The sequence below is a fragment of the Strix aluco genome, chromosome 24 (genome assembly GCF_031877795.1).
Source record: "Strix aluco isolate bStrAlu1 chromosome 24, bStrAlu1.hap1, whole genome shotgun sequence".
NCBI lineage: Eukaryota > Metazoa > Chordata > Aves > Strigiformes > Strigidae > Strix > Strix aluco.
The window spans coordinates 7,885,682-7,902,592 of NC_133954.1; the positions used below are offsets into that span (position 1 = coordinate 7,885,682).

The following is a 16,911-nucleotide window of genomic DNA, read 5'->3' on the forward strand; positions in this document are numbered from 1 at the left end:
TGTGACTCTGTCTAAAGAATTGGCTAAAGAATCTTGGAGCCAGCAGTGACACTGAGAAACTGTTCTCTAGTCCTCTCTGCTCTGTGAATGAGTCGTTGTTCCACTAAGGAGTACCACAGTCTAGATTCTGCCAAAACAAACTTTATTGCACAAAAAAAATCTTATGTACAATAGTATATAAACAAGGTATCTTAAGAGTGACTCTTGTGCATATATTTTCAACTCAATTAGGTCTAAAAATCTGTTGCTAAAACATCTCTGCCTAGAGCAGTCATTTGAGGATTGTCACTTTGAAATGGAAACATTCAGAAATGGTAGGACAGACAACATTAGAGCTATAAAACTAATACTCTTTTACAGCCACATGCTAGTTATGTGAATAGTGTCCACAATAAGGCATTTTCTTGTTTCGTTGTATCGGTGGATGGTAACGCCACATGCATCACAAACAGATTTCAGAACCAGCTCTGCCTTGGGAAGGCAGCAGAGTCACAGCTCTACCCACAATGCTACTGAATGGTGAAAAACAACGTGACATTTACAATGGGATTAAAGAGGCGGTGAAGTAGCACACAGCTCATGACTTCTCGGGAGAGCCCACTGCCTCCCCAAGACCTCATTTCAAGGTGAACACCGCTTTAATTTACTCTCATCTGGTGTATGTGTTGAGTGAGTCCTGTGTAAGTTCAGCTTTCCCTCAAGGGAAGACAGGGTTTAAGTCTAAATCAAGCCAATGACAGACCCAGGGAAGTTTGCTTGCTCAAGGGAAAAAAGGTTCCCAAGTTGTTAAATGGCACCTTAACAATTCAGAAATGTTTCCACCTTTCAGCTTCTCAGAGCTGCTTAAGCAGCCGCGTGCAGGCTTCTGAGTTCTGCAAGAGTTGATATAAATCACAGAGACTGAAAATAATTCAGTGACGCATGGGACATTGCCTTTCTGTACAGCGCACGGCGGGGGTCTTTTGGCCCCTCTTTCTGCGCTTTTTTAGAACAAAGATGACTGCGTTGGAAGTTCTCCCACCACCATCAGGAGTCTGACACAGGGCCGAGCTGGTGGGAAGGTGTTTAAGGAAACTGGGAGAGGGCCCAGGACAATGTGCAACTTTGTGCTTAAGCTTTCTATCAAAGCTCCCGTAAAAATAATAACAACAAAAAAAAAAAAAAGTAGATCAAACTCTTTATCAACAAAACATACTGCTCCAATCAATCATCACCAGGTTCGTTTACCTGGTGATTTCTGGGTATTTCACCTCCACCCAAGTTACACTGAACACGTCTTCAATGTAATGGCACTCGCAGCCAGCAGACACCTCTCCAAGAGGCCGGCCTTCGCTCACAGTAAAAAGCTGCTGTTTATAACGTTCAAAGCACTGAAGTGTTAAACTTTACAACACTTGGCTAGCTTGCGCTCAGCCAAGTTTGGCAAAGGAATTTGTCAGTAACAAGGCGTACACCTCTGCAGAACTCCACCCAGAAACAGTGGCTTCCTTAGCTAGAATTGCCCCTTTTTCTAGCGTTTCAATCAATGGATCAAGGTAGCAGTGGGGAGCGAGGTGGCAGGAGGAAGAAGGGAGGAAAATAAAATATTACACTGACTAGAGAGGTGAAAAGCAAAGAGTACTTCAGTTAAGGAAACAAAACAGCTCCGTTCAGAGCAGCCAGAATAAAATATTTCTAGAATGCTAAATTCAAATCAACACCTTAAAAAAATAATACACAAACTAGACTTATTTTTAAGTGCTCCCCCCATCTCTGACCAATTATTTTCTCAACCTCCCTTCCCCAAAATGCCAGGATGAACACACCTGCACTTGATTTATGGATTCTTGCAGTTTCCACTTTTCATCCGCCCCTTCGCGCCTGAAGTCTCAGTGGACGAAGTCACCCAGGGCTTGAGTAAAGCTTTCAGAAAGGAGCCCAGATTCCACCACTGCTCTTTATCTTTGGTCTGTCTAGAACAGTGTCTAGAAGAAAGACATCAGGTAGATGGGCTCCCCAGAGCAGAGAGGCTCCCTCTCTCCCAACCCGCACAAAAAGGTTTCGCCTGGGCACACGGTACGTGGGCCCTGTCATACCCTGGACTCATCAAAGCGCTCCTACAGCTACAGCTCCACGTTCAGCATGGCCCCAGGGAAGGGCTCACTGTCTAGGAACAGAAAAGCTGTAAAGAGGATTCGCAGTCTAGATCTCATTCTTTAATCAAATGGAGGAAAAAAAAAAAAACAAAAAACAAAAAAAACCAACCAGTGTAGGTGTTTCCAAAAATTAACCTGATGCCACATGCTCCGGCTTTCTAGCATAGTAAGTACCTTTTAAGAGTAGCCTGTCACAAGCTTGGCTTTGTCTAGCATGAAGTCTTCTCGTTCAGCGTTATCCACCAGAGCAGTAAAAGGAGACAGAAGATATCCTGAAGTTTTCTCCGCTCTGGCATTGGTTTGGTTGTCGAGTTTGTCAGGGGTACTCTAGAGTGTGAAGACAGAACATCCCCACGGCTTGGCCTCTCCACTGTTAACGCAGCTCTAAGCTTTAGAGCAACCTTGAGTGTCTGTCTCTGTCTCGGAGGAGCTGCTCTCAGAGTCTATTTCTGTATTCTCCTGCTGGTGTTTCTCCTGCACCTTCTGCCGAATTCCTTGCAAACGCACTAATAGGGACTGATAGTCAAAGTGGCCTCGTTTTTCACCAAAAGGATCCTGGAAGAAAACCATAGATAAGCTCATTAATACAGACCATTATCCTTCCGGCAAGAGGCAGAAAGAAGCAAGCTGCAGAGTAACTGGGCAACAAATGGTCAAAGACTTAAGGATTAAATCCCATCTTATGATGAAGAGGGCCCTTAACTTCCCACTGTGGTGGCAGAGGTTGAAGACTGATGATAATTTTTGTTTGGAGTCTCTTTTGGGAAACCTTACAAACCCAAACAAACTTTAAAAACAGATGAAAGGCCAAGCAGACATGGGTTGGATTTCTTCTACCAGTTTTGAGGAAGTAAACTATTTCAGAGATTTGGTCTCAGGACCACTCCAGGGAGGCAGGGAAAACATTACAAATATAAGTCTCTAAAATCCAGAGACCAAAGGCTTGACCACACTTTTATTAGTGCTACAGAGCCTTTCTAATCAAGGCCTCCAGCTGAGATGTGGCCAAGTCAAAGGCAGAAAGTCTTTGGAGATTATTTAACATTTGCTGCTTTTATTGCCATCCCAGATCGAAGACACATTGTCAGGGCTATAAGGTGGTGGTAGAGTTTACGCTGTCTTCTCTGATGGGAATCTTTGGTACAAGTCAACACGTGGCTCTGGAGTTAACAAGACACCACATCTGGCAAACACTCGACTGCTACTGAGCCTGGAGTGACTTCATTTTAAATACAGGTGAACGAAGACAACAATACCATCTCTCCAGCACACTGTGTTCATGCTTCCTGCACTACCATTTACAAGTGAACAGAAAACCAGCCATGGCAGTCACTGCCTCTGGGATCCAAGCACAACACACTGATCTTCATAAACCCTGGAGAAAGCAACTGAGCCCTGGCTCCTTGAAGAAGGAACAAGAGTGGGCGATACCTGATAATCCTCTAATGTCACCAAACTTCGCTACACAGCCTTCAGTGCAGTACTCTCTGCAGCTGTAAGTCAGGCACAGAAGTTCCTTATGGGAATTTCTCACTCCAAACATGAACTCTCCTGCTTTGGGAATGCTTTCTATTTATGAATTACACTGCCAGTGACGGCACTGACAAGAAAAAAGGGTTCAGAGACACCAGATCATTAAATCAACCACCTCCATCTTTTCTTAGCAGTGGAATTTCTCAATGAGTCAGACAAGAGGTGGCTGATGAGGGAGGAAGACACATCTGTTCATATGCAAATAGCTTGGCAATCTATTCTTTAAAGTCTACTTTCCTGCAGAAACAGGCTCCTGTATTCAACCTGTCTAGATGTGTCTGCCATATTTTCAGTGTTCCTCTGTCTCTTCCTCCCGGAGTAACTTTTGACTCAGTCAGCCACTTTCGATCTCACCTGATAGAACAAGGAGTGTCAGAGAAAAGTTCTTATCTGCTGTATAAGCAAAGGAAACTCAGAAAAAGAGAAACTCTAGCAGTGACCCAACAGGAAAATACTGCAATGGAGTTCAATTGCCACCAGTATTGGATAACCTGCATGTGCCCTCCCTGCTTAACATCAAATCCACATGAAAGCAAACTACTGGGTCGACTACTGAAAGAAGTACCTGCTTGCCTGGGGAGTGTCTTGGGTCCAGCACTCAGAAATCTAACAGCCTTGAAAATACTGCGTGTGTACTCTGAACTTGGGGACGGTAGGGTTTTATCCACAGGAACGTCTCAGGTCTCAGTTTCATGGTTGATTCAAAGTTGGAATATACATTTTATAGAAAAAATCCAGATCCACCCCATGTAGATCTAGGTACTGCACATTGTTGATTGTCACTAACCACACACTCTTGTCTAAGGCAGTGTTTTAGCCACAAGAAAATTGTCTGCCACTCACCTGCATTGTCTGTCCTTGGAGATAAAGTCTCTCTTTACACACCCCTTCATAGAAGTCGTAGTACTCCATGAAGGATTTCTCCATTACTCCCCTGAACGCAACGAGAGAGCAAACAATCAACACAAAACGACAGTGTTACAACTGTCACATCACCCAGGGTCACCCCATCCCCACGGAACCCCGGTTCATGTAGTCAGCAGGGACACACGTACGGGGCGTCCCAGACAACTAACAGGGTCCAGCGAGGCAGGACACAGAGCGAAACAAACTGCAGCATCACTGCAGCTGAAGAGATTCTGCACATGCTTCCACAACAGCTGTGCTCCCCTCCCTCTGAGATTTTTTTTTTTTTTTTCCCCATAAGACAAGGCACATTTATTCTCAAACACAAGTCAGAGGATGCAGCCATTGTGCACATTAACACAGCCTTTGTCAATGCGCAGCTCCTGGGCGCCGCACAGATGCAGCCATCCACTTCAGGGGAATCAAAACGACTCTTCGCTGGACCAGGGAGAGTTTAAGATTTGCTCTTCCCTGAAGCAACTCTCAGGATCTCAGGAACAGCAACCAGAGAAGTTTATCCTGCTTCCCCACACCCACTTTCTTATACCCCCTCCATGCCTCTTTTCCGTACCGTAACGGTTCAGGACAGGGACACTTTCCTTCCAGCATGTCGCACACTGCTACTCGGATGGTCTCATGCCGAATGCACTCATTATAGTTCTTGCTGTCCCCGGGGTGCCTCTCCTGGAAACAGAATTTGGGCCACTGAGTCCACAGGACTGCAATGGCTCTTCGTCTCTCCCTCCTGGGCCCGATAAATTTCACTGGTGCATGAACCCACTACAGCTTTGTCTGTTCTGTGTATGCTGAGCTAATTTATACTGCAAATGAAAAACTGGCAAGATCTCACACGTCTCCAGAGCCTCGGACTCACACAGCTGTGGAGACAGGTCAACTGATAAAGTTCGCACAGAAATCTGCCTCTCTGCAAGATGCTGGAGACCATGAAAACCTGAGAAGTTTGGTTCCTGCATGGTCGCAAGGAAACCATTTCAGGAGTCATGTAGCAGAGAAATGAAGAGCCATCCCATCTCCCCGGCAACTTCTCATGTTCTTCTGTTACCTTACACGTACGTGAGCTAAGCAGCCTCTGGTTCAGAGCTGGCTGGCAGCTCCCCCTCAAGCTCTGACTAGAGGCAGAACAGGCTGGAAAAGAGCCAAGCGACATAACCTACTTTTGTCCCCATTTCCAGAATGTGATTTGCCACCAGGAGCAAGGGTGGAGGGAAGAGACAAATAGCTGCAGAACCAGAGATGATCCACCTCAAAACTCTCACCTGCTCAAAGCCGGGTTCATTGTGATAGGGGTTCTCAGTCATCAGAGACTGGATGGAGATGAGGACTGAAGAGATACTCTGTGCTGGGCTCCATGCAGGCCCGGTCCAAGTGCTGAGGTATTAAAACAGAAAAGCGTCAATTAACAACAAAGGACTGGCCCAGTGAGCGCCATCCCTCCAACTACCAGAGATCAGAAAGCTTAGGAAAGCACACCTACACCTTACAGAAATGCGATGGGAAAAGCAACAGCTGCTGCAGATATAGAAAGCGCTGGACACTGAGAAAGTTTTCAGGGTCAAAGTAGTTTATTCTCCCAACCAAATGAGTACTTTGGCTTGAGCAAGACAAGAGAGGTTGGTAAACCTCCCTCCACTGCTACCACACAGAGGGCATCACACATGAGTTGAGGAAATGTAACATTTCTGAGCATTTTACAGGGAACTTTAAAGCCGTGGCTATCATCTCACACAGCAGCCTGGAGCAACACAAGCTACCAGCACTACCATAAGTCAAACCCAACAACTCTTAAGAACTGAAAGCTGATTTTCAAGACTCAAACAAGACCATCACTTGTACCGTCTGTACTGCAGATGCTCAGCCCAAGGGCTGCCATCAAACGCACTAACCGATGCTCTGCTACAGGAATAAGGTGCCCGTTTCATACACACAGGGTAGCAAAAACCTTTGCACAGAACGGCATAAGCAGAAAAAAGCTGTTCTGCTGCTTGCCCTTAATATCCTAGTTCCAGATACAGACTTGTCTCCCTGTGAGCTGAACAAGGATGTGCTGACCCACATATGCTCTTCCTAAATCCTTTCATTCGCAGCTCCCTCTGCGCTTCCCATTTCTGCTAAGGCCGAGGTTCTTTGTTCACTCTTCAATAATTTAGTTTCCATGCCAGGGCTACAATTGCAACAATGAGCAACAAGGCAGCTTGCGTGGGAGCTGCTGGGCATTTAGACCCCCGAGATAGACATGCCCTACACATCTCAGGGCTTTGCAGGCATCGGCATCCAGCTCACTGGATCAGGAAGGCTCCTGTGCTGAGGAAAGTGTTTCCCAGCACAACCCATCTCTCTACCAGCCCTGGGCCAGTATCCATCAGCTCCTGGGCATCAGCTACTTGGACCAACTTTGGTGTAAGAGGCGCATGCACAGCACTGCTGAAACCATCCCAGCAAAAGCTGGTTTATAACCACATCCATGCTCAGACTCATGCTGGTTGATCAAATCCCTACAGCAATCGTCCCTGCCCCTTCCTCACCCGGCTGTCGCTACTACCTCTCTGCAGCAGAAGGAATCAGGTACTGACAACCCAGCTGCACCAGTGCAGAGTCTCAGCAAAAGCCTTTCTTTGCTGGCAACTGAAACTGTCACAGCTGGGGTTGGGAATATCACACCAGGGCCAGGGTTCCTCTGGCAGAGCCGTAAGAGCCATTCAATCAATCGGGGCTCTCACATGTTTAAAAATCAAGCAGGGGAACAACAAGCACTTGCAGCAGTGGAGCCTGTTTGAACAGGCAGCATGGGAGCAGCGCTTGTAAATCATTACACCCACCGCTCAGCCCCACATACAATGTGTAGGTGGAAGCCCAGAGCAGTCAAATGGCTCTCAAGGAAGTTCTTAGCGGCTTTTAATTTTATTTATTTATTTTTAAACCCACACAGAGAGAGGAAATTAAAACCACAAAACCCTACGTTCAAACAACATTAAGGATCAGGCTGCAAAGCGCAAAAGCGGAAGAAACGCAGTGCTTGGTCCGAGGCTTTGCAAAGGGAAGTGGGAGAAAAGGGGCAGTGTCTGCTGGACTCTGCGCTTCCCCTGCTCCATTCTCAGGTGCTTTTAAAGACAAGCTAGACTCTTATTTCAGTAGAGGGATTTGTGCTGCTTTACGTCTCTTGATTCTGCACATGACTTCACAGAAGCATAAAGGTGCATCCAAGCACATGTCTGGGGCAAGATCAGGGCAGAAAGCGCTGAGAAGGATGCGTGAGGCAGAAGACAGCCTGCAGCCACCTCCTGATTCCCCATAAAACAGCCAAAGTCTCCTCTTACCCTAGAATACTCAGGCAGACTTTCCCATTGCGGTAGAAGTTGGGGTTAAACCTCACTGTGTTATTTCCCGTTGTCATCAGTTTGACCCTTGGTGGGTGGATGGGATAATCTGGAGGACAGCGAAACAGGAACAAGAAGAAACCCCCTTCATAAGGCGTGTCAAATGGGCCTGTGATCAATGCATGAATCTGGAAAACAAAAGCCCGTCTTGCGCACCACTTCAAAATTGTGCAGCACCATCAAATCCTCAACAAAGCCAACCGAAGGCAAGAAACCTCCACCCAGGCAGCAGCACGGAGGCAGCGTCTTCCCCAAGCACACGCCATGTGCAGGCCATACTTAACCCTCCCTCCTCCCCTCGTCAGCCAGAGCCACTGCTGCGCACTTCTCTCCCCTCTGCCACACTCAACGTGCAAAGCAGGTTTCCAAGGCGAGGTTTGGCCAGAGTCCACAACAGCTGCCTCCCATACATCTCTATACAGTCCAAACCAGGCTGAATCACAGTTCAGCTGGTAAGCTCTGCTTAAAAAAAAAAAAAAAAAAAAAGATTTCAAATATGAAAAAATATATCTAATTTTAGAAAGAAAAAAATTCAGAATTTCTGCCAAAACTAGAGCATTCCTCAATTTTATGGTCTCGTGCTGATTCGGTCTTATTAAAACCAATCACTCAATTTCCTCTGCCAGGATCCGAAATTAAGACCCTATTCTCTCCATGCTAATTACCCTCATAGATCCCAATTGCATACCAGGAAATCTACTCCCTCTGGGCTATTAAGGAAGCTTACTCCCCAAGTGATCCAAGCAGTTTCCTTTAATGATCCTCTTACCTCCCCAGGATTTCAGTTAAAAGCCTCAAGGCTGGTGTTCTACAAACCCGCATTTCCCGTTGAAGGGCATTTTGGCACTTTCAGCTACAGAGGCTGAGGGAAGGCAGAGCTGCAGCTAAGTGCCCCAGGTGGGGGTTGGCTGTGCAGAGACACTCCCTTTGTGCTACCTCCAAAAACCCAGGGGCCCTAAGTCAGGCAGGTGCTTACATGGAGGGAATTTGGGGGAATCTGGGGAATGCCGCATTTGTCAGGGGGGTGGGAGAAGTGTGCAGCAGAGGAAAACCAAAGCAACCTCACACACACTCCCACACAAGTCTCAGAAACCAGCACAACCAGACCAGGTGACGCTGGCTGGAGAAAGGGCAGCACCAGCCACAAAACACACTGGGTCAAGAACATGGTTTGAGTCTCCCAACACACTGCATTCTCTCCAACATAATCAGAAATTCCCAGTCCTGGAAAACACCAAGAGCCAGGAGGGGAAGAACTGGGGCAGGAGAGGCTGCAGCCGCGCCTGTGTCCCCAGAGAGCGGGTCTGCTGGAGGCAGCGTGGTGGGAGCAGCTGCCTGGGTCAGACCTGCAACGCAACCCTGGTGCCTGTGAGAATCCGGCGGCAGCTCTACAGGCGGGGGCAGGGACACATCTCTCTACCAGCTCACAGTTAAACACCCCCAGTTTCCACAGGTGGATTATAGACACTCCAGCACTGCTTGTGGCTAATGGACATTACTCATTTCCAGCTCCTCTGAGAAGCACCCCATGGCCAACAGCTTTCCATGGGGCTCTCTCTTCTTTGAGCTGCTCTGTTCGTTGTTTTCAACCATCAGTAGGGTGAAATGAGCTGGAGCAGCAGCCCACTGGTTCTTCACAGGACCACCAAAGCAGAGATGGCTTTATCTGTGGAAGCTCCTCAGATCCCTGTGATGGTATCTCTCCACAGAGCCAGTTTTCTTGAAAGCCTCCTCCCATTTTAAATGCAGCCCATCTCAGTGTCACCAAGAAATGTGGAGCCTCATTATGCTCTTTCAAGACTCATCCTGACTTCTCTCAAAACATTAAGGGAATACTCCCACTTGGGCAAACCCTTAAAGCAGCCACCAACAGCAACATACAGAGAAGCGGAAAGTTGAACCAGCTCCAAATCTTCTCTTACCTTGGTCATGTCGTGGGGATCAGGCACAACAAACATTCCCGGGGGCGGTTCCTTGTAAATGGACATGATATCCCTGAACAAAGGAAACAGGAATTAGTCAAGATCTCCCTTGGCGTTCATCAGTCCTCGAGGCACAGAACGTTCTAGATGACAAATCTGTGCACAGATGCAAAGGGACAGACTTTTAAGATGGAAATTTGCAACTCCTAAAGAGCTAGACATTTCTCTTTTGCCTCTGACTTTTCTGGCTGAGCTCTTTCAACTCATCCCCAAGAACAGTTGGGGCATTTCAAAAGCACAAGCAACATTCAATGAATCAATACACGAGGCATCAGACCAAGTGCACCTTGACTACCTGCTGCCTCATATTTTACCACAGATCACCTCCAGTGCATAAAACCTCAACCATAAACTTCCCCAACCATAAGCCCTTCCATAAGATAGTCGTTTAAAAGATGTTCTAGGTGAATTTTGTTGTTCAAAGGATGTTTTTCCCGCCTCATGTTTTCCTTCTTCACACTCAAGACTATTGACAGCGTCTCTGTCGTATACCCAGTCATTTTTTTTTTCCCAAACATAGCGTTGAGAACATTACTGATCTGACAAATTTGGGTTTAATCAGATAGCAAGTTCAAGAGTAGTTAGGATGCACACACATACATACAGACTTGATCACAATGGCCTTGTTTCCTTAGGAATGTGGACTAAATGAACAGAGAAGTAACAAACCACCTACAGCAGTCTACAGATAAACCAAATGGCACCCACTACCTTTCATCACCAAAAAACCTCCCTCCCATAATCGGAGCTGTGCCAAGCTCCAGCACAAGCTCCCACTCGACCTTCCCATTTGGGAAGCAACCGGAGTTCAGAGAGGTTTCAGGGCGAGAACAAGTGCGAGAGCAACAGGAGCGCCTCGCCTTCCTGCCTACGGTTACGAAGTCAGTGCTTTTGGCGTTTGGATTGGAAAGTGCCCAAATATCTGGTGCCATCTTTGGAAGACGTTATACAAGCTCTAGAACAAGGATGAGCAAGAGCCTGGCAGGCAGTGTTACTTGCTCCGAAGGAAGAGGAAGAACTTGTTGAAACAGTGCCAGCATGTCTAACAATACAAAACCATATTGCTCGTTACATCAAAGGTTATTGACACGCCAGGTTTAACTAAACGATCCTTTAAAGAGCCTGAGCAGCCAAATGGGTGGGCACCAGCAGGAAGGAGGATGCTACACGCAGGTTTTGGATAAATATCTTAACTCAACCGTTGATGGGGACTGAGAAGCCAGCTCCCTTCCCCAATTAACAGCACCTCCGAGGAGCAGCCAGCAAACCTGAGGCAGGATTAGCGCCGTGTCCCAAGGAGCTGCCAAATGCCCCAGCGACAGCAGATGGAGAAAGAGACCCCGGATGGTGGTACAGAGGTCCACGGCCCCTGGGCAGGCAAGGAGCGAGACTCCCTCCTCGCCCAAGCACCTGGGCAAGGTGAGTCCTGGGGCCTGATGGGGAGCCGGGTCTGTCCCCAGAAAAGCCCTAGGACACAGGGAGGGACCAGGGCCTGTCCCCAGGCCCGAACCCAGCTCTCCAGGACCGCTGGTGAGGGGGTGGTGAGGCCCAGGGGACCGTTACCGCCCCGAGGGTACTGGGGCCGAGCCAAGCGCCTCTGCCGCGTTATGAGCCTCGGCTCCGAGCCCGCTTTCCGCCCGGGCTGCCCCCCCAACACACGCCGGGGGGCTCCCCGGCCCGCGGCTGGCTAGGCCCGGGGGAGCCCCGCGAGGTCGGCAGAGGCGAGGACCGGAGCCACCCCCGAGGTCGCTACGGGAACCGGCACCCGGCAGCGCCGCTCAGCCCCCGGGCCCGGGGCGGGGAGGCTCCGCCGCTCACGGGCAGGGCGGCTCTCTCACCGTTTGATCCGCAGGAGGCAGGCCGGGCTGGGCCGCTCGCTGTCCCAGTCGCCGCTGACCGTGGGGTCCCAGAAGGCGGAGTGCGTGAGGAGCGCGGCCCCCGCGGCCGCCGCCGCCGCCGCGATGGGGGCCCCGCCGCTCCCCGGGGCGACGCCGGCGCCCGGCGTCGCAGCGCCGAAGCCCGCCGCCGCCCACAGCTCGGCGGGGATGAAGACGCCGGGGCTCCCCGCGCCGCCGCCCGGGCCGGCCGAAGCGCCGCCGCTACCCGCCGCCGCCAGCACCGCGGCCGGAGCCGCCTCCTCGGCGGCCGGACTCTCCGCCATTCCGCGCCCGGCCTCGGGGAACGCCGCTTCCGGGACTCCGCACCAGCGAGTCCGCCGGCCAGAGCGGCCCCCGCCCCTCGCCTCCACCACCGATCGCCGGCCAGAGCGGCGCCTCCCCCGCTCCCCCCTCCCACTACCGCCACTAACTCCCCCCACCCACCATAGAGTCTCGCCCCCCTCCGGCGCCAGAGCGCCCCTTCCATAGAGACGCCTCATCATAGGCTAGAGTGTACGCCGGGAGCAGCGCGCCTCCTGCTGCGGGGGGGTGTCCCGGGCTGGAAGCAGCAGAAATAACTAGTTTGGGGCTTTTTGGGTGGAAAAAACTCTGTTGGGAAGTGGCTGCTCAACAGCCTCGCTCTCAGCTCGCCTCGGCCTGCGGAGACGTGGCAGGACAGCGTTACAGAGCGGAGTGAGGCGCAGCCGCGGCCTGAGGCAGCACCCAGAGCTCTCCCCAGGGTGCCCGGCCTCAGAATCCCAGAATCATCCAGGTTGGAAAAGCCCTTGAAGCTCCTCCAGTCCAACCGTGAACCTCACCCTGACCGTTCCCAACTCCACCAGATCCCTCAGCGCTGGCTCAACCCGACTCTTCAACCCCTCCAGGGATGGGGACTCCCCCCCTGCCCTGGGCAGCCCATTCCAACACCCAACAGCCCCTTCTGCAAAGAAATCCTTCCTAAGAGCCAGTCTGACCCTGCCCTGGCGCAGCTTGAGGCCATTCCCTCTTGTCCTGCCGCTGGTTCCTTGGCTCAAGAGACTCATCCCCCCTCTCTGCACCCTCCTTTCAGGGAGTTGCAGAGGGCCAGGAGGTCTCCCCTCAGCCTCCTCTTCTCCAGACTAAACCCCCCCAGTTCCCTCAGCTGCTCCTCATACGACATGTGCTCCAGGCCCTCAGGAAAGGGTCAGGAAGCAAAATGGCCTGTCCGGAGAGGGGAAGCCGTTATTCCAGCTCGCAGAAACCCAGCAGCTCTGCTTCTGGCCTACATGAACCATCGCACCCTCACACCACCTGCCAGAGCCCCCCAGCAGCGCTCGGTTACTCAGAGCAAGGTACAGCCACACCCGAGAGATTCCAGTTCCAAGGTCACTTTTGTTTCACCATGGATACAAGAAGATACTTACACACAGTTCCCTGCCTGTAAGGGAGAATAAACAGAGACACATGGAACAGCGTTGTTTTCCTGGCTGCGGATGTAGGATTTTTCCTCCCTAGCTGAGCCAGCAAGTCTCCCTTGAGCTCTTTTTGGTTTCAGAGCCACATTTCTCCAAGAAGTCTCAGAGACAGTTTTTCCAAGTCAAAAATCTTCTCAGCCCCTCTTCCCCTCACAGTAAGCAGCTACTACAGAGCAGCTCCTGCACCCCATTCCTACCCCCAAAGAGGTCACAACCACGCTGCAGAGGTTTTAAGCACACACACAGTAGCTGCATTAATTCAATTACCTAAAGCAGATAACAAGACAAGCTCCCCCAGTGCTCACCTTCCTACAAGGCACAAGGTCCGAGATTCAGGTCAGATTTTAGCATTTCTCCTCTCTACTATACCCCAATAGCTAAAACAGTTGAAGCACGTAACTGTTGGGGGAGGGAAGAAATAACGCTGTGGTTCTTTGTGTAAACTGATGCTTTGAGAAGGAGCATGAATAGCGTGACCTTGAAAGCAGCTCTTTGCTAAGGAAGAAAATTCAGATATGGCAAGTGCATATCCTCATGTCCTTGTAACTTAGTTAAGCAAACTCCATTAACAAATTCTAAGCACCTTCACCTGTACACATCACCTTTTCTACATAGTCAGATGCAAAAAAAAAAAAAGGCATAGCATTTTCAACAACAGTAAGTTGAAAACACCAACGCTTTGTCAGCTCATCTGGAAGTATTTGCTTCACTAGGGCAATGCTTGTTGGGATTTTTGCATAGATTTGAGCTGTTCAAGGCCATCCTCTCTTATCTGACTGACTCACATTAGTTTTCCTCCCCTCCCACCACCACTTCATATTCCTCTTCTCCTTTATTAGTGGGTACCCCCATACCTGGGACATTACCCTCTTCAGCCAATACACCAATTTCCCCAAGTACTTCCCCACCACTGGACCAGAACATAAAAAAAAAAAAAAAAAAAGAAAAAATAAAGCCACCAGTTTATTTAGAGAAATCTTTTCTTTAATTGTCAGTCTGGAACGCTCTGATGGAAGCAGACTCAAACCGCAGAGGACAGAGTGATGGAAGCCGCAGCCAGGACCAGAAGTTGTCACATAGCAAAGAGGATAAGGAATGCCACCATCAAACAGAAGAGACCCATGGCCTCAGACAGGGCAAACCCCAGGATGGCATAGGAGAAGAGCTGCTGCTTGAGAGACGGATTCCTGTAGGTTGTTCAAGGTGCGGAACAAACCAGAGAGAGAGATGGGGGGGAAAGAAAAAAAAAGTTCCACAGTGAGGAAAAAAAAAAACCAAACCAGAGCCTGTATCACAGAAAGCCAGGATTATGACACATAGGCAACGGATTTTGGAGCACACACCAGTTTTATGGCAGGCAGCCATCAGCTGGAATGAGAAAGCCATGATTTTCCCCTGGTTTTAGTGATGTAGACATGTTGAACCCTGAAGGCCAGTTCCACACGCCCTGGTGGTACCAAGCAACAGCTCCTGCTAAGAACTAGCCCTTCATTTCTTCTAGAGGCAGGCAGAGCTCCACTGAGCAGCTGCATCATTCAGAAGTATAGGGTAGATTCAAACAGCTGCTTTCTTATTTATTTTAATAGAATAATGGACTATAACCACCATTTTATATTTAGTTAAACGCAGTATCTGCTTATACACACTACACATGTAGAGCTAGACATATATTACAGAGAAAGCTCTACTAATCTACTGAATTTAGTGCTGGAAGAAGGGAATAAATTCAAGCCAGCCTGGCATCTTACTTACCTGGCATAGCCAATGATCAAGCTGCCAAACACCGTTCCAATACCCGCTCCTGACCCAGCCACCCCGACCGTGGCAGCACCAGCACCAATGAACTTAGCAGCAGTGTCAATATCCCTGGAAACAGCACTGGTTTGGAACTCACGGCGCGTCAGCTGCGGATGGGAAACGCCAGCTGGCTGTGGGATACAGGAGAAGAAACACAATAATGACACTTTTAATCATAAATATTTCTTTTAATAAAATATTATCACCATTTATCCTCTACTCAAGGCAGAACAAAGTCAGCCAAGCTTGCAAAGCCATCACCAACGTGGGCTAGAAAGCCATCCTCTTGATATACAAACTTACTCCTCCATCTCAGGAGGAACCATGACATATCACAGGTAGCAAGCACAGAAATACAGGACCCAGTTTACCACGTAAGACTCTCACCTGTACAGTCTGAACCTCAGGCCTGCTGAAAACAGACACTGAAACTGGTCTGGCCAGAGCCCTGGAACAGCACCGGAACTGAAGTGAAACACAGACAGTTAACGTCTATAATTGGATACATCTGCACTAATCCTCAGAAAAGAGCAGTTATTTTATGAATGTCTTAGAATTTTTTTAAACATCTTAAGAATGAAACAAGACTAAAAAGCAAAGGCATATGCAAGTCTAGGATATTTCTACTTTAGCCAGTTGGATTAAGTCCAGGAGCAGTACTACTACAGACCACACACTGCAGCACAACAAGCATCATCTCTGCTACAGCAACTCAGTCATTACTACAATTCCCTACATTCTCTTGCTAACGCATACCTTGAGAGAAAGGGACAACTGAGTGTCTCTATGGTAGTTAATTTATCTCTGGAGAAACCCTCAGGCCTGCAGTTCAATGCACATCTACAAAGATGGTAGCTATCGCCCTCCGGTCACCAGAGGTCACCTTGTTTCCCCTCCTTGTTAAATCCACAGTAAAGCAAACCCACACGATCTCACCTCAGCTGAGGGTGGCCAGGACAGTATTTTGAACCAAGCACCACAGAGAAAGATTTCACAAGCATGTATTCCCACTAAGAATTATTATACCTAATTATTATGCTTAAGAAAGGCAACTTACCAAAGCTGGAGAGCTGACAAGAGCCAAAGGAGCCTGCATTTTGCTTAACCTAATACAAATGAAGAAAAAAAGAAAAGGAATTGGGAACCCCAATGCCATTGCCACCAGCCCACACGCCCCTCCCGGGACTGACACACATCTGCCTGGAGCCACGTCCCTGAGGCTTTTCCCCACCGCCCCCACGCATGGCTCCGTGTCTCCCCACCGCCCTCCCTCCATTAATCCTCGTCTTTCCAGGACAAAACTCGCAACGGCGCATTTTTGTCCTCCCCAACACAGTCGAAGCCTCCCCTCAAGGGTCAACTGAGCCCGCCCGAGCCCCGGGGGGATGCGTGGGGCCAGCGGACACGCCGACGCTTATCTCGCCCCCCGCGGCTGCCGCCTCCCAGCGAAGGGCACGGCCGGGCGCCGACCCCACCGGCCGCCCGGGCCCGGTGCTACCCCGCGGCCGGCAGAGCCCCCCCTCGCCCCGCGCTACTGGTAGGGCCGCAGTGTCCAGGGGGAGCTGCCGGGCCGAGCGGGTCCCACCTCCGCGGGGCCGCTCAGAGCTGCGGCGGCGAGAGGAACGCGGCGCTCCCGCCCCGCTCACCTTGCCGTGTCCCCCCGCGTCCTCCGCGCTCATTGGCTGCCGCCACGCACGGCGCGATGCATCCTGGGACAACTTCCGCTCTCCCCATTGGCTGCGGCCGAGCGAGCACCGCCCACCAGGATCCGGCAGAGCGTTACGGAGCGCGCGGGCGGTGTCGCCGCACGGGCCACCATTGGTTCGTTTTTT

The 16,911-nt window shown here is 50.0% G+C and overlaps 2 protein-coding genes across 3 annotated transcripts; both read right to left on the reverse strand.

Annotated features, from left to right (window-relative positions):
- Positions 1–121: 121 nt before the first annotated feature.
- Positions 122–12,178, reverse strand: UBE2Z (ubiquitin conjugating enzyme E2 Z). Its single transcript, XM_074849506.1, has 7 exons — positions 11,790–12,178; positions 9,892–9,964; positions 7,910–8,097; positions 5,852–5,963; positions 5,146–5,258; positions 4,512–4,602; positions 122–2,690 (listed from the first exon to the last, which is right to left on the reverse strand). The coding sequence occupies exons 1-7, from the start codon at positions 12,110–12,112 to the stop codon at positions 2,520–2,522; spliced, it is 1,071 nt and encodes a 356-aa protein (XP_074705607.1). The 5' UTR covers positions 12,113–12,178; the 3' UTR covers positions 122–2,519.
- Positions 12,179–14,244: 2,066 nt separating this feature from the next.
- On the reverse strand, positions 14,245–16,819 carry ATP5MC1 (ATP synthase membrane subunit c locus 1). 2 transcript variants are annotated; one of them, XM_074849764.1, is made up of 5 exons: positions 16,726–16,819; positions 16,137–16,185; positions 15,467–15,544; positions 15,035–15,210; positions 14,245–14,469 (listed from the first exon to the last, which is right to left on the reverse strand). In XM_074849764.1, exons 2-5 carry the CDS (start codon positions 16,173–16,175, stop codon positions 14,355–14,357), a joined length of 408 nt encoding a protein of 135 aa, XP_074705865.1. In that variant the 5' UTR covers positions 16,176–16,185; positions 16,726–16,819; the 3' UTR covers positions 14,245–14,354. The 2 variants fall into 2 exon arrangements, with proteins under 2 accessions (XP_074705865.1, XP_074705864.1); XM_074849763.1 differs by having other exon boundaries at positions 16,665–16,745.
- Between the last annotated feature and the right edge of the window lie 92 nt (positions 16,820–16,911).

Bases quoted from the DNA above. Each gene is read 5' to 3' on its own strand.
- UBE2Z (XM_074849506.1), bottom strand. From the start codon at position 12,112: ATGGCGGAGAGTCCGGCCGCCGAGGAGGCGGCTCCGGCCGCGGTGCTG. The intron at 8,098-9,891 runs GTAAGAGAAGAT...TTTGTTTTCCAG, and splicing joins ATCCCCACGACATGACCAAG to ATTCATGCATTGATCACAGG. The intron at 2,691-4,511 runs GTGAGTGGCAGA...GTTTTCTTCCAG, and splicing joins TCCAAGGACAGACAATGCAG to GATCCTTTTGGTGAAAAACG.
- ATP5MC1 (XM_074849764.1), bottom strand. From the start codon at position 16,175: ATGCAGGCTCCTTTGGCTCTTGTCAGCTCTCCAGCTTTG. The intron at 15,545-16,136 runs GTAAGTTGCCTT...GTTTCACTTCAG, and splicing joins TTGTCAGCTCTCCAGCTTTG to TTCCGGTGCTGTTCCAGGGC. The intron at 14,470-15,034 runs GTAAGTAAGATG...AACAACCTACAG, and splicing joins TTGATCATTGGCTATGCCAG to GAATCCGTCTCTCAAGCAGC.